The sequence below is a fragment of the Antedon bifida genome, chromosome 4 (assembly GCF_963402885.1).
Source record: "Antedon bifida chromosome 4, ecAntBifi1.1, whole genome shotgun sequence".
Lineage (NCBI taxonomy): Eukaryota > Metazoa > Echinodermata > Crinoidea > Comatulida > Antedonidae > Antedon > Antedon bifida.
In genome coordinates, this window is record NC_136229.1 from 30,716,234 (window position 1) to 30,730,689 (window position 14,456).

Genomic DNA, 14,456 nt, shown 5'->3' on the forward strand with positions numbered 1-14,456 from the left:
TTCATGTTATACTTATAATCCGCTTTCTACACCTTATGCTAGAGTTCTAGATCCGCACCGAGTATTCCTGTACTGTGGTACACCAACCGAAGCGTCGTGACAAACTTTTTCTTATCTTATTTTATAATAATCTAATATGAAACACAGTCAATGCCGGTACAGGTACTGTTTAGTTAGTATTTTGTATTAGAGGCCCTTACTAATCGTTACCACACCTCATTTACCGTCAAATTATCTCATGAAGGAAAGTAAAAATACATAATTGTTTCTTACACGTTATTAAATTGTGTTACACACGCTATTACAGTTTAGGTCGCCCCACCCCTCCCCCCAAGACAGTAGTACGAGAAAGCAACTTCACATTTCCCGCGACTCCAAAGTTACTACTGACAAAAAAACAAAAATTCTCAAAATAATTCTCAACATCCTTGGACATTTTATTCTAGTAACGATGGAATGTTATACTATTGTATATTTTGTTATAATCAATGTTAATATTACGACTTATGGCGTCTACACAAAAAAAAAACACCAGGAAACCCATGTACAGTAGTAATAAAACAAGATCTTTACTATTTACTCGCGTATGACACGCGTGTATTGCGAGGATCAGGTAGTTCCTATTTGAATCTAGTATAATAAAGAGGTCCACACACGAATTTCACTCGATAATAACACGCTAGTTTCCCGCGTGTGATGGTAAACGATCTGTTAGCCGTACTGTACATGAGTAATAATGTAAAGCAAATATAAAACATAAATACAGGTAAAATTAAGTAACACAGTATATTGAATTATATTAATATAAAGTGGAAGGCTGTTGTATACAGCGTGAATGATGCATAGCTAAGTATGTTTATGTTTTACGACAAACGCTGCTATATATGGCATGTGAAGCACCATCATAAAGCCTGTCTACAAATTACAAAAAGCAAAATAACAAAAAGAAAAATAATTAAGGTATATAAAATGGTTCGTCAAAATTAATACTCCTATGATTATATTCTTAGTACAGTAATACTAGTTAGCAATAATAAGAAATCGTATAAGTATATATTATAATATATTATTTACTACTCATATTTTATTATTAGTTTTATTTCTACAGTATTTACAATTAAGACAATTAGTCATTTTCATATTGCAAAATATGCTACATCAATTTGTTTTAAATATTTCACTCAACTTTCTATTCAACTTATTTTATGTGAAACAGCTTCCTCAATGTTAACAACAACCAAACACAATGCAGACGAAACATGACACATATTGCATTTTTTTTGCTGGTCTTGGTATATCTTGACACTATTACGTTACACATAGGTTATATTACATCGATCAAGGCAATAAAAACATCTTATTTTGTCTTCAAACTTTCAATTTTGCTATAACATTTCTAACAAACTAATTCACTCTTCACTAGCATCTTGTAAAATAATTTTTACTACAGTAAATTTACAATTGCTGCAGTAAAAATCAAATTATTTCAAATTTAAAAATAAACAAAGTGTGAGATAAATTTAGAGAATTGTAGCTAAATCTGTTTATATTAACAATATACTGTAATGTTAAATTGTGAATATTGCAGTAACAATTCATTAGTTTCTTAAATAATAATTAATAAATATTACTTTTTACAAGATAGAATTATGGATTTATGTAGCAAAAATATCATAACTTTATTAAAGCATTCAACAAATCTTAAAATACTGCAGTAAAGGTGCACTGTTCGCTGCAGTAATGCATTACAAATGTGAGGGCATACCATAACATTTACTGCAAGACAAATGATTTCAGTAGCAAAAATATCTGTAATTAAATATTTAATTTTAAAAATATTTAATTATATAAATTCAATTTTATATACTTACAGTTGAAAGTTAGTGATAAGTTAGCATTTTTATTTTTATTTATATTGAAATAAAAAGATGATGTCATATCACTACCATACTTGGGCATATCACTACCATATTTGGGCGCATCACTACCATACTTGGGCATATCACTACCATATTTGGGCATATCACTACCATACTTGGGCATATCACTACCATACTTGGGCATATCACTACCATATTTGGGCATATCACTACCATACTTGGGCATATCACTACCATATTTGGGCGCATCATGGGTGTCCCAAAGGAAAGGTTCTACTGTAATCATTATAGTTTAACAGTTTTAGAAATTAATCATAAAAAGAAAATATTAATAGAATTTATGCCTGTAATTAATTAATATTAATACAATTATATATATTTAAAAATTATTACAAAATATAAACTAACTATAATAATAAACATAATCTCAATTGAATATAATACAGTTAGCAAAAAATACCTTTGGAATATACTTATTATGCATCATTGTATATAAATCAAATGAGTAAAATTTAATGGATGAACATTTACTTGACTTATTCAAGGTTTTTCTATAGTTAAATGAAATCATTAGTAGGGTTGGATGGAATGAGTTTTAATACTTGGCCTAAAACACAATTCAATGCCATGCACGGTAATGAAAATATTACATGCATGGCTTGGGGCGCTGCCAACATGTGGCAGACATCATCCCCCGAACCCCAGGTACAGCTCGTATTACTATTAATATTAATAAATATTTTCCATCTTTGCTTTGTCTTTCTACAGTCCAGCTTACACCACTCAGTATTAGATATGGTGGACAAATGCCATACATGCTGTAAAACCTGAAGGCTAGGCACCATAACAATACCACTGTTTGATCTCATTGTACAGTACACATACTGTACATATATTGCATGATCGGCCATGCAAGACAGGCCTACCAGGCCCATAAACACCACTTTTTACACTATTAGTTCTATGTTTGCCTCAGTAATGCTCAAAGTCTCAGGTCTTTAAACGCCACATCCACTATAATTGCATGATTTACAAAAACACTACACATTGTCATGGTCCAAAATAACATTTACGAATGTATGGTCCAGTAAACTTCGATTTTACATAAACACCACTCATTTCGGATATCTACAAATGTCCACATTGTTGCCTAGAAATGGTAAACCTTCTTGACAAAAACTGCCTATCCGTATTATTTTGCTATTACAGCAGACATGACTTGTATTTGTGCTGAAGTTTAGATGATCTGTAGATTACGCAATATGGTCCAGTAAGTCAAATTTAACATAAACACCACTCATTTCAGATATCTACAATTGTCCACATTGTTGCCTAGAAACGGTAAACATTCTTGACAACTGACTGCATATCTATATTATTTTGCTTGCATTTGTGCTAGAGTCTAGATGATCGGTCGATTACGCAATTTGCAATTTTTTATAAATGAACTATAAATAATGTATTGCTTTCATAAAAAACACAGCATAATTGATAAACTTTTATGATGGCGTACAATGTATAAGCTTTGTATCTTGCTATAGCAGTTTTTCAACGATAGTGCAACATCTTGTTGAAATGGCATCTCTCATGCTTCTTTACCATGAAATAAGTGTTTATATTTTAGAATTCCATAGTGAGTCACTTCTTCAATTAACTCACGTTTTTGCCATCCATATATTACTAATGCTAGAAATATAATTGATATAAATGCTCTTGTTCTGAAAAAAAAAAACAACATATTTTGTGGTTAAAAGCATTTAAAATAGAAAAATTAAATGATGATATTATTAGACTTGTAAGCAAACAATGCATAGCCAAAACCTGGACACAAGATAGTGCGAACCGTACCCCTCTGGTTCTGATGGTTGAGTGTTCTGGATTGAGGACCACCGTGTACATTTAACTTAGTACACATTTTGAGATAAATAGGATGTACTTGATGGACCTGTGATGAACGAGTGATTAATACTGCCTTAATATTCGAATGGAGATTACATCTGATTCTTGGTAGTCTATATAAATGTTTCCAGTATCATACAAGAAATCACATGTGACACCTGTATCATAGACTAACCAAACACTTACCTAACATTCTATGATACAGGCAGCACATATGATACACATGGTATGCTGTATTATCGAATTTGATATGATACTGCATTGGACAAATATTGATATACATAAAGATGTAACACTGAGAATCGGGTGCAGCCACTGAGATTTTTGTATTAAATAATAAAGTCTAAATAAGTAATTTTGGTTTAACACACAACTTAGAAGTGAGCACCCTCAAGGTTGGTTTGCACATCACAACTACCAAATCTTTAACTCCACATGTTACTAGGCCATGTCTTGGTAAAGGAGACAGAAAAGCTTACCTTGTTTTGAAGAAAGGTGCAAGTATACTAGCTAATGTTGATAGAACTAGTAAAACAACTGCTAATACTGCTAACACTATATTGGTGACTTTATAAACCAGGGCGCGTGTGTTGGCATTGTATTGGTAACCCTCTAGTGTAATCACTTGCTGTTGCTGCTGTGCTAACTCCATCTTGCCAATCTAAATATAGAAAAATACTGGTTATTAAAAAATGTTGTAGATACAGTGATTACTAAACAGATATTACTGCATGTAAGCCAACCTTAAGCTCTGTCTACACCATCAAACTAGTGCGAGTGATTTGTCAAAATATGGTAGTGATATGATGTCATGTGTCTATATATGGGCACATAAAGTTTGATAGTGAAGACAGAGCATTAGTGTTAGTGTGAAAGTTTAGTTCACAATAGACGGCCAATCAAATAAGCACGGAATGCAACCTTAAATTGCTGGTAAATAGGTAGTAAGTTGGTAAGTGTGTGGGTTTGCGGTTCTAAATTTTGGTATTTTTTAGGATTACGAATTAGTTTCCTTTGAATGTGAACAAAAAATATTATTATTGATCGATCGATTGGTGTTTGTATATTTATTTTATTTTAGTTATCTACAAATTTAATCTTTGCCTAGGTAACAATCTCATGTTTGTAAATGACAAACACGATGAAGTAAGCTATGTATGTATGGCAGTTGAATATTGTACTTGAGCATGACAAATTGCCACAATAAACTCACATTGAAGCTCTGGCATGGTGCACTGGCTAGCTCAGGCCTATCTGAACTAGCAATGCTTGCTGGCCTAAGAGTGAGGCCAAGGTGCTAATATTATATAAACTACTTTGGCAATCATTTAAGATGTTTGTTAATTTGAATGCTAATACATATCCCCAGGCATTTTCACTTAAACATTCTATCTAAATTTATCAGACATACTAACACATACTGTAATCCATACATAATTCATTGAGACGTCTATCATTTGATTTGAATTGCTGAATTTCTATACTGACCCTAGTTTGACACTGCCCGATGGCATCTTGGAAGTCCCTAGTCCACTCCGCAGCCTGGTATTCAACCTTCTCCTCCAATGACCTCACAACCTGCCGTAGATCCATCAATTCACTTTGGTGAAGATTGTTTATGTCGTACAATCCTTCATCTATTGAATTATATCTATACTGAATTTCTTGCGTTGACATGTTCAGCATTTGGATTCGTTGTGTTTGGTCACGTAACGCTACCTGTAATTACAATGTTAACATATTACATTTCCCCTATTCTTCTTTATTACTTCGCAAAATATTTTCAAACAATTTTACGAAGTATATTTCTTTGTATGTTTGAATGTGCATGATTTTCAAGTTATCATCCTGAATATTTTTTGCTAGCTATGACAGATTTTCTGGAAAATCAATATATTTGTGAAATCACAACAGCCTTTTAAAATCTTGAGTTATATGCCTTTTCAATATTAAATAGTTTTCCCCTAGTCAATGAAAATACTAAAAAGATAGACAGCAAAAATATTTTGATTTGTTTGCAGTACACCACATATATAGTTCTGAAATTGAAACTGTTGAGTTTCTTGATGTTTAGATCATTATACTATGAATGAGGAATATTTTTTTACAATTTGAAAGTTTACAAATACTTTCTATGGACATTATTATTTTGAATGCAAAGGTTGTGAAGAAAAAGTGAAAAAACGTTGAAACTCACCCAACGTTTTGTGTGTTGTCAACATACTTTCTCAAGGTAACAATAACATTTGCATTCAAAATATATATTTTGGAAGGGAGATGAATTTATTTAATTTTATTCGAGACATTATTATTGATAGAACAGAAGGAAAGTTGACAACTTGTAAGCATAGAGAAATAAGTATTGTAACTTTGTAATTTTTATATTATTTGTAAGATTTATAACTCACTTGTAATTCTTCTATTGCTTGATGGATTTCACGTTGACCCGCTTGTACATCTTGGATCTGTTCACCCAGCAATGACACTTTGCTTGGTGATGGAGAAGGTTCTCTTTCATCAGCACTTGATGTCATACCATTGGCAGCTGAACCGGATAATAAACTGGAGTTATCGTCATCACCATCCTCACTTAAAACAGATCAGATACATGTTATAGTTTTGCTAAAGCTCTGCCTACACTATCAAACTAGTTTGACAAAAAAGGTTCATGTGCCCAAATATGGTAGTTACAAGACCAAATATGTTAGTGATATGATATTATCATGTCCATATATAGGCACATTTTTTTTTTCACATAAAGTTTGATATTGTAGACAGAGCTTAAAGGCCGTTTTTTATTTGAAAATCCCAAAAGAACAGGATTTTCTTTGAAAATGGCTATATACAAAAGCATTGACACTTTTACTTTACTACCATTAAACCGGTTCCATCAACGTTTTTATGAAATAACGTCATTATTACCCACAACACAGTTTAGTGGAAGGTTGAAGTGTGATTGAGGTAATGTTAAGACTGTGATTGCATTGACGCTAAAAATTGCTTTACCAAAATATTTTCTTTAATTAAACATTAACTATTAACTTTCTTTTGAATATAAAATAATGGATTAAAAGAGAAAAAATGCAGGATTAATTAATTTAAAAAATTACCTGTGGCTCTGAATGCTACTGGAATTAAATGTTGGTGGCGCTGTGTACCACATAGTTTTCGATTTTGATTTCGCTGATACATTGTCTTCATCATCATCTGTTAAATGTGGAGAAATTATAAAGAATTAGAAATGTATTGTTAAAGTAATTTGTTTAGAGGGTAGCATAGAAGGGGTTAGTCTCGGAAACAATACGTTTTCTCTTACAGAAAAGTTTGACACGCTTAAGGAGAAAAAAAACCCAACACTGATTTGAGCCTTAACGTAACATAATACAGTAATTAAAATAGAAACATACATAGTATGTTTACGTATCTTAACCAAACTTTAGTATTCTAAATGTGCAGTTTTTCATTACTGATATTGTTATTACTTTAAATTTAAACAAAATCCACATGGAACAATATACTGTACTACTACTACTACATTTAATAAACAATATGATAAAATCATAGTCTGCAATGTACTTCCACAATCCAACCTCTATCAACATTGGTGCAAATTAATAATTTAAGTTTTTATTGTGGGACCTGTTTTTCTGGTTGAATTTTTTCCTTTGTTTTGAATGTTTTGTATATGGATATACCATCTGAAATAAAATAATGAATGAATATGGAAAAGAAAACAAAGTGTGAATGGATACTTACGTATAATATCAAGATTATCAACACTTCCTGATCGCTTTCTACCTATTCTGTTGGCAAGTTCTTTAGGCTTAGAAACTACAGCACTAAAAAATAAAACAGAGAAGAAGAGTTTAATACTAATGAAACCTCCAGGCCATACAAACCTATACCCAGTATTAGTCTACATGCTAACATAACAACATGAGTAATGTTGACTACAAACTAAATGGACTAAGTAAGATGACGATACCAGTCTGTCCTGAGTGTAGATTAATATGATGCAGTACTTTATGACATGTGAATTTATAATAGTTATTAATTGTAGGAATGTAGATAAACCTTAGGCCAAAATGGGTTATTCTAGGTACATTAGGTTCATATAGTTAGCAATGCAATCTAACATCAGGATGCTGAGATCAAAGGGTTTATCTGTGGCTGCGACACGATGGACATTTACACGCCCCTTAACAGACACTGCACATCATGGAGAATATGTATATAGTACAGTACTGTTGGTATTTGTCGCAGCCAGACATAAGATCAAAGAACTTTTACGTGTTCTTATCATGGCAAGGTGATCTCAGTGCCCTGTTGTTATATTGCCTTGGTTACAACACCTAAAAGAGAAATATGTTCATGTGTAATTATCTGGAATGTGTGTGTAGCTTTTTAGTGCTACACATAACTGCTGTAGATTTGTAAAAATTGTCTCATTATAGCAGGCTCTCGATTTAAAGGACTAACTAAATTGTTCCATCTAGAGCACTTTATAAATGCTGAATCAAAATAGCAAATTATACATTCTATATGAAGATTGTTGATCAAGCTACTCTACTGTATGTGAATTGTGTATTTGAATGCATGCATTTCAAGTTGCTCATGGGTGTATTACTACAGTACTACTGTAACTGCTAATTTAATATTTTTATTGCCTTTTTATTGCCTCAAGAATAATAGAGGGACCCTGGATATCAGCTACCCTGCGGAGGAACTGGAAGGGCCACTCTCTATACATTGTGGAAATAAAAAATACAATAAAAATAACATTGATTACTATGGCTATGATTTATAAACAAAAAGACTAATGTGATTTGAAACCTGCTTGAAAACTAAACTACCTAAAACTACAACACATAAAGCAAATACCACTCAATGTGCAAAATAAATTATATTTATAGCATACAGTAGTAATGAAAGAACACTCATAGAGCATGTCAAATAATGATTACTACAGGGTATGTAGCCCAAGAAAAGCATCAAATGAAAAAACGATGTTCGGAATTTTTTTAAGACAATTTTGTGTTTATGAACATAAACGTAAATTCTTGTCTTAAAAACTGACTACAGGCCAAAATCTTGGATATATTAAAGAGCTATAGAAAAAAAGTTGAATAGGCATAGGCATTGTTTGAGCATGATTGAAAAATAAATTTATATTTCAATTATAGTAAATATACTTTACAATTGGCAAAAAACAAATCTGTTTTTCTCAAATGTTTCATCAGTCAGGCTTTGGTAAAACATATTTTTAAAGACTAATAACAAAAACAAACTTCCATATACTACAATCAAAATATAAGTTATATACATTAATGATTAATCCAATCCAATTGCACATGTAAAATGTTTACATATACAAAAGTATCAATTTCAAGTTTCTAGTGATTTCAAGTATGAATTTTCATTTTTGTTATTACTATTTATAATAAATATTTACAGTATGAATAAATAAGACTTTTCCAAGGATCTGTACCATGTAGCTTAAATGAAAATGTATTATATTATAGCTAATCAAATGAAGATAAATGTGATTTGGATCTAAACAATACATACATAAATGAATTACGCCCATTGTTTCTTTGTTTTGTATTCAAATACATACAACTTATTATTTAATATTTATGTTATATTTTTAATGAAGAAAAATGATTAATATAAGCTTTGTATATCACTTTATTAATATTAAAATATTGCAGCTCGAATGGCAAAAAAAAAATCTGGCAAATTAACAAAGGAAATATTAAGATTTACTTTGTTAAATTATAGCATGTACCTGCTGTCTTTTTTTCTTAATCAATCGTAGAAAATAAAGCATCAATATAAAACAGTTGATGTAGATTTACTTTCAAAACACATGTTAACTATTAAAAAAGCAACATTTCATTTCTATATGCATTCCCTGAATCTTTTGTCCTTTTGTAAATGCAAATTCATGGTAAAAAAGTAGCGTTCTTAATAAGTATAATAATAATTATACAATAAAAATAATAAAACAATAATAATATAATTGATAGTACAATTCTGTAATAAATACAGTTTAACCACAACTGGACACCCACATGTTCGAGGCATTCAACCAATAGAGATGACCAAACTTTTTAGAGTCATGTGGTAAATAATTGCCATTCTTAAAATAGATGGCCTCTCAATTTTATATTTATTTTATATATATTAAGTTATTCATATTATTTCATCAAATTGTATTTTATTAACATATGTATTGCTAGGGGCAATATATATTTTCACCATTTTGTAGAAAAATTGTTATTGTTGTTAAAAAACTATTTGTACTGTCTAAAGCGCAAAATACAAATAGCCTTTATGCGCTGTTTAACACTAGTGTAAAAATAAAGAAAGTGTTATTGTTAAATAAACCAGGAAAAATCCTAAGCCTAGTCTATGCTGTGGAAGGTAAATTATACAAAATCACCTACAATTTTGGCTCCAAAAGGTCCTCATCGGTCAAAGAACAAAATAAAGGGGATGAGTTTGTTATGGGAGGTGTCTACTTATGCGAGGTGCCCACACAGGGGGGATGGAGTACAACAGAAAGCTATGCACATACACTAACATTTTAAGCTATCTGTAAGCTGTACTATAAAACAAACCTCATGCTATAAGGAGAGGAAAGTCTGGCAAAAATAAAATATGCTGTAGCTAGGAGTAGCAGCAGGATTATAGGAACAAACAGATTATGGGAGGTGGAACTAGATGGGATTAGCTAATACCTTTTTCATATCTGCAAAATGTAACAACTTGTAACAAGTTGTAACCAGGTTTGCATAGTGTGAGATGTGAGTTATTACTGCGCACACATATATAGCCCTGGTATTAAGTAATGAAATAGTGCAACTATTCTTTCCTCCCGAAATTTCACAAGGTTCATGTATGCATGTGTGAAAACATGTAATGAGTCGGGAGATCAAACCTGGTTACAACTTGTTACAAGTTGTAACAATTTATGCAGATGTGAAAAGGGTATAAGTTACATTGGTCTGGCCATGCAGATGTGTTTTCTATAACTACCAAAGGGAAGGAGTGTAGGTTGAAAGTTTGGAACAAGCAAAATTGAGAGTTAAAATAATGCAAAATGAATAATAATAATAAATAATCATGTAAATTGGTGACATGGGCACTACATACTAAACTCCACTAAGACTTCTTTTTTCATTCAATAAACATTTCATGCTGCTTTGCTTGCATTTAAAACATTAATGTTTACCTAGCAGCAGTTTGGGTCAACTCTTGTAGACCTGTTGACCACCTCCCACTACTACTACTACCACCACCACTTTTTTCAACTTTCTCAACCTTTTCAACGCTTCCTCTATTGGGCGATAGAGATAGCACGGCTCTACAAATAAGAATTTAGGATTTTTTTAATTCTGAATTGACTCAGATGGTACGCTACTCAGAATGAATTTCTGACTGTTTGGATTGCTTGTGTGTTTCAAGTGGCGCAAATAGGCCTACTCGGTATCTACGGCCCTGGACTCTTGGGAAACCCCTTTAAAATATTCCTGCGACCGCCCCTGGTTATTGACCAACTCTGTATATTTTTCTTTATAAATGTAGCGAAATAGAGCTACAACGGCAACAAGACAATAAATGGCTAGATACTTACCCACCGATACCTGAAACTCTATCGCTGATGTTATCTTTGACATTCCTGTAAAATTGAAAAGTATACAGTCAATTTAGAAAGTTGACCTAAGTGGAAGTATTATCACAAATTATATAACACCTAAATCAATTCCTGATTTCAAATAAATTTGATTGGACGATTGTGGGTCACATGGCGTGCAATAGTACGCACTATTGAATTTTCATCATTTCATATCTTTATTCTGATTAATTGGTTATATTGCTGCTATACACTTTTTCATAGTAATGATTATCCCACACGAACATAGAGTGATCATAAAAAATACAACATGTCACAATAATAGAATTGTCTGCATTAACAATTTTACACCCACTCATTTATTTTTATTATATTAATAATTTCTATATTTCAAATTCATTTTTACAGTAACTGATAATTAGTTCTATTTTCATCGTAGAGTTAATATTAATTTCAAAGACCACTAATGACCACCCACTACTTCAACTCTATCGCTTTATCAATAATATAATTATAGAATAATTTATGATATAGTTTTACAATACAATATTCACATTTGTTCATGTTCTAATTTACCCATACTGTAGCTAAGTGCAATTAAATATCACACATATATAACACAAGTAAGTTCTAGTCATTTGATTGGAGGATTGTGGGTCACATGATATTAAATAAATGTACTATAGCATTCTTGAGAGTGTCAATTATATACAATAGGATGGAAGCAGACGACGCAGAGAAATATCCTTGTATTCAAAATGTATGCAATTTACCAAATTTCCATATTCATATTTGCTGACTGGTTATTAAAGGAATTTAAAATGACTTTACCGTAGTCCTTGTTGAACGCCATGTAAAACTTCTTTTGGTTTCCTAGGCCCGACGGCACCATTCTGCTCTAAATCTTTCACCTTTTTTAAGTAACCTTCAAGTTTACGTTGTAGATTATCCATCGTGTTCTTTGACTTAAGGTTTCGTTTCTCAAACACGGATTTAATCCGTGCAACTTGTGCTTTGTCGCCATGTTCAGCAAGTTCTAAGTATTCTTTTACATTTTCTGTATCAAAAATTGATAGTTTTGTTAATCAATAAAAGGTTTGGCAATAATAATACATGTTGCTGGATTGGGCTTAGTTATTAAGATTGAAAATGAAGTAGAACCTATTAAGGGACTTTTCCCTAAATATATATTTTCCATTGTTCATTTCACAGAAAGTGCCTGCTTATTATGATTGTCCCTTGTAGGGATGTCCACTTATTAGGGATGTCCTCTGAACGTGGGTGTCCCCTTTATATGGGTGTCCCCTTAATATGGGTGTCCCCTTAATATGGGTGTCCCCTGAATATGGGTGTCCCCTGAATATGGGTGTCCCCTTAATATAGCTGTCCCCTGAATATGGCTATCCCCTGAATATGGCTGACCCCTTAACATGGCTGTCCCTTGTAGGGGTGTCCATTTATTAGGGATTTCCCCTGAATATGGGTGTCCCCCCTGAATATGGGTGTCCCCCCACTAAATATGGGTGTCCCCCCTGAATATGGGTGTCCCCCCTGAATATGGATGTCCCCTGAATATGGATGTCCTCTGAATATGGCTGTCCCCTTAACATGACTGTCCAATTGATAGAGTTGTCCCAAATCAGGGGTTCTACTGTACCAAGGATGTACAGTATTAAAATACCTTTGCAGCTTTTCATCTTTTAGTTGAAAGATTCATATGATAATAACCTTACCGTCACTTTGTTTTTGTTCAGCTTTTATCTGTTCTTTGATTCGTTTAATCTTCTGTCGATAATGTTCTCGTAAGTTCCTTGTTCTATCAAAGTCTGGCGTGTGGGTTCCATCGGTACTGTCTAGGCCTCCTATATCTGAACTTGTAGTCTGTATTGATAAACCATCAATCTAAAATAACAATAACATTATTAAAATTTCATTTATAAACAATTTTTTTGTATTTTTTAATACAGTGTGACCAGTGGCTGTGATGTACTAGTACACCGGGGTAACCCCCTACTCATCTCGAAAGATGTACTAGGTTCATTAAAGTGCACATGATCTAGATGTGTACACTGGACCCACGGTTTATAGTCCTTATCCGAGAAGACTTGTTCTTCCACCAGGACCCTAGAGCGAGTGAGCCTTGAACCCTTGCCGATGTTATGGCTACGTAACTCTGTAATTGTATCCAATGCATGTCAAATATATAGACCTTTAAAAAAACCAAATTCATCATATACCTGTAATTTACACAGAGGTGACACAAACATCTTGTGTAAACAAATTAGATATTGGTACTCCATGCTAATTTTTAGAAACACTTGTAGAAAATCGTACCCAAGCCATTTACTTCAAACCTACTGTACTCCCACACAGCCTCTTAATAATATATGTTGTCAAATGCAATATACTTAACATTATTATGATATATTAATCTGTTTGTTTGCATGGAAAACCAATACAAATATTAAAATATATATAATTAAATATAAAACCACAAAAATGAAATAGCATGTGAAATTCACTGAAGAAAAACAACTTCACAGATGTATTTTTCATGGAAACTCCCTAAACATTAAATATTAAAGAAGACTTAAGCAATCTGGAGTATAACAGACTGGTTTACCATAGTAACAGTTTTTGTCTAATGTAAAAAAAAAATGTGAGTCTCGCATCCGGGATTTACTTTTGATGAGGGACTTTAAAGATGTATTGTCCCTTTGTCAAATTCCAAAAAAAAAAAAGATTTCGAAAAAAAGTGGGTCATTTTGAAGTATCATAATAGTTATTAACTTTCACCAAAAATTAGTGGGAAAAAAAATCATTTAACTGAAAATACAGATATTTCTTTGGTTCAAAAAATAACTTTGACTTCAAGTCAAAGTTTTCGATCAAAACATATCTCATAATGCAACGCGCTTATTTGGCTACTCTAATCATAAAACTTCCTCGCGATCTGTGTGAAAACACCTTCTCAACCGTGGCGAGTTGTAAACAATCCTAATTAGCATCATGCATATGTATACCCATGGTTTGAAATC

At 32.3% G+C, this 14,456-nt stretch overlaps 1 protein-coding gene across 6 annotated transcripts in view; it reads right to left on the reverse strand.

Annotated features, from left to right (window-relative positions):
* Positions 1-1,212: 1,212 nt before the first annotated feature.
* Positions 1,213-14,456, reverse strand: part of LOC144841552 (transmembrane and coiled-coil domains protein 2-like) — a 35,221-nt gene continuing 21,977 nt past the window's right edge. For 4 of the 6 annotated variants that reach the window (XM_078697949.1, XM_078697950.1, XM_078697946.1 and 1 more), the window contains exons 5-14: positions 13,152-13,320; positions 12,250-12,475; positions 11,419-11,463; positions 11,017-11,148; positions 7,536-7,618; positions 6,890-6,986; positions 6,188-6,368; positions 5,268-5,498; positions 4,259-4,440; positions 1,213-3,598 (exon numbers count right to left, since the gene is read on the reverse strand). In XM_078697949.1, coding sequence (XP_078554075.1) covers positions 3,466-3,598; positions 4,259-4,440; positions 5,268-5,498; positions 6,188-6,368; positions 6,890-6,986; positions 7,536-7,618; positions 11,017-11,148; positions 11,419-11,463; positions 12,250-12,475; positions 13,152-13,320 — 1,479 coding nt within the window. In that variant the 3' untranslated portion in view covers positions 1,213-3,465. The remainder of the gene's footprint in view (positions 3,599-4,258; positions 4,441-5,267; positions 5,499-6,187; positions 6,369-6,889; positions 6,987-7,535; positions 7,619-11,016; positions 11,149-11,418; positions 11,464-12,249; positions 12,476-13,151; positions 13,321-14,456) is intronic. The other 2 variants (XR_013612035.1, XM_078697948.1) reach the window with 2 other exon arrangements.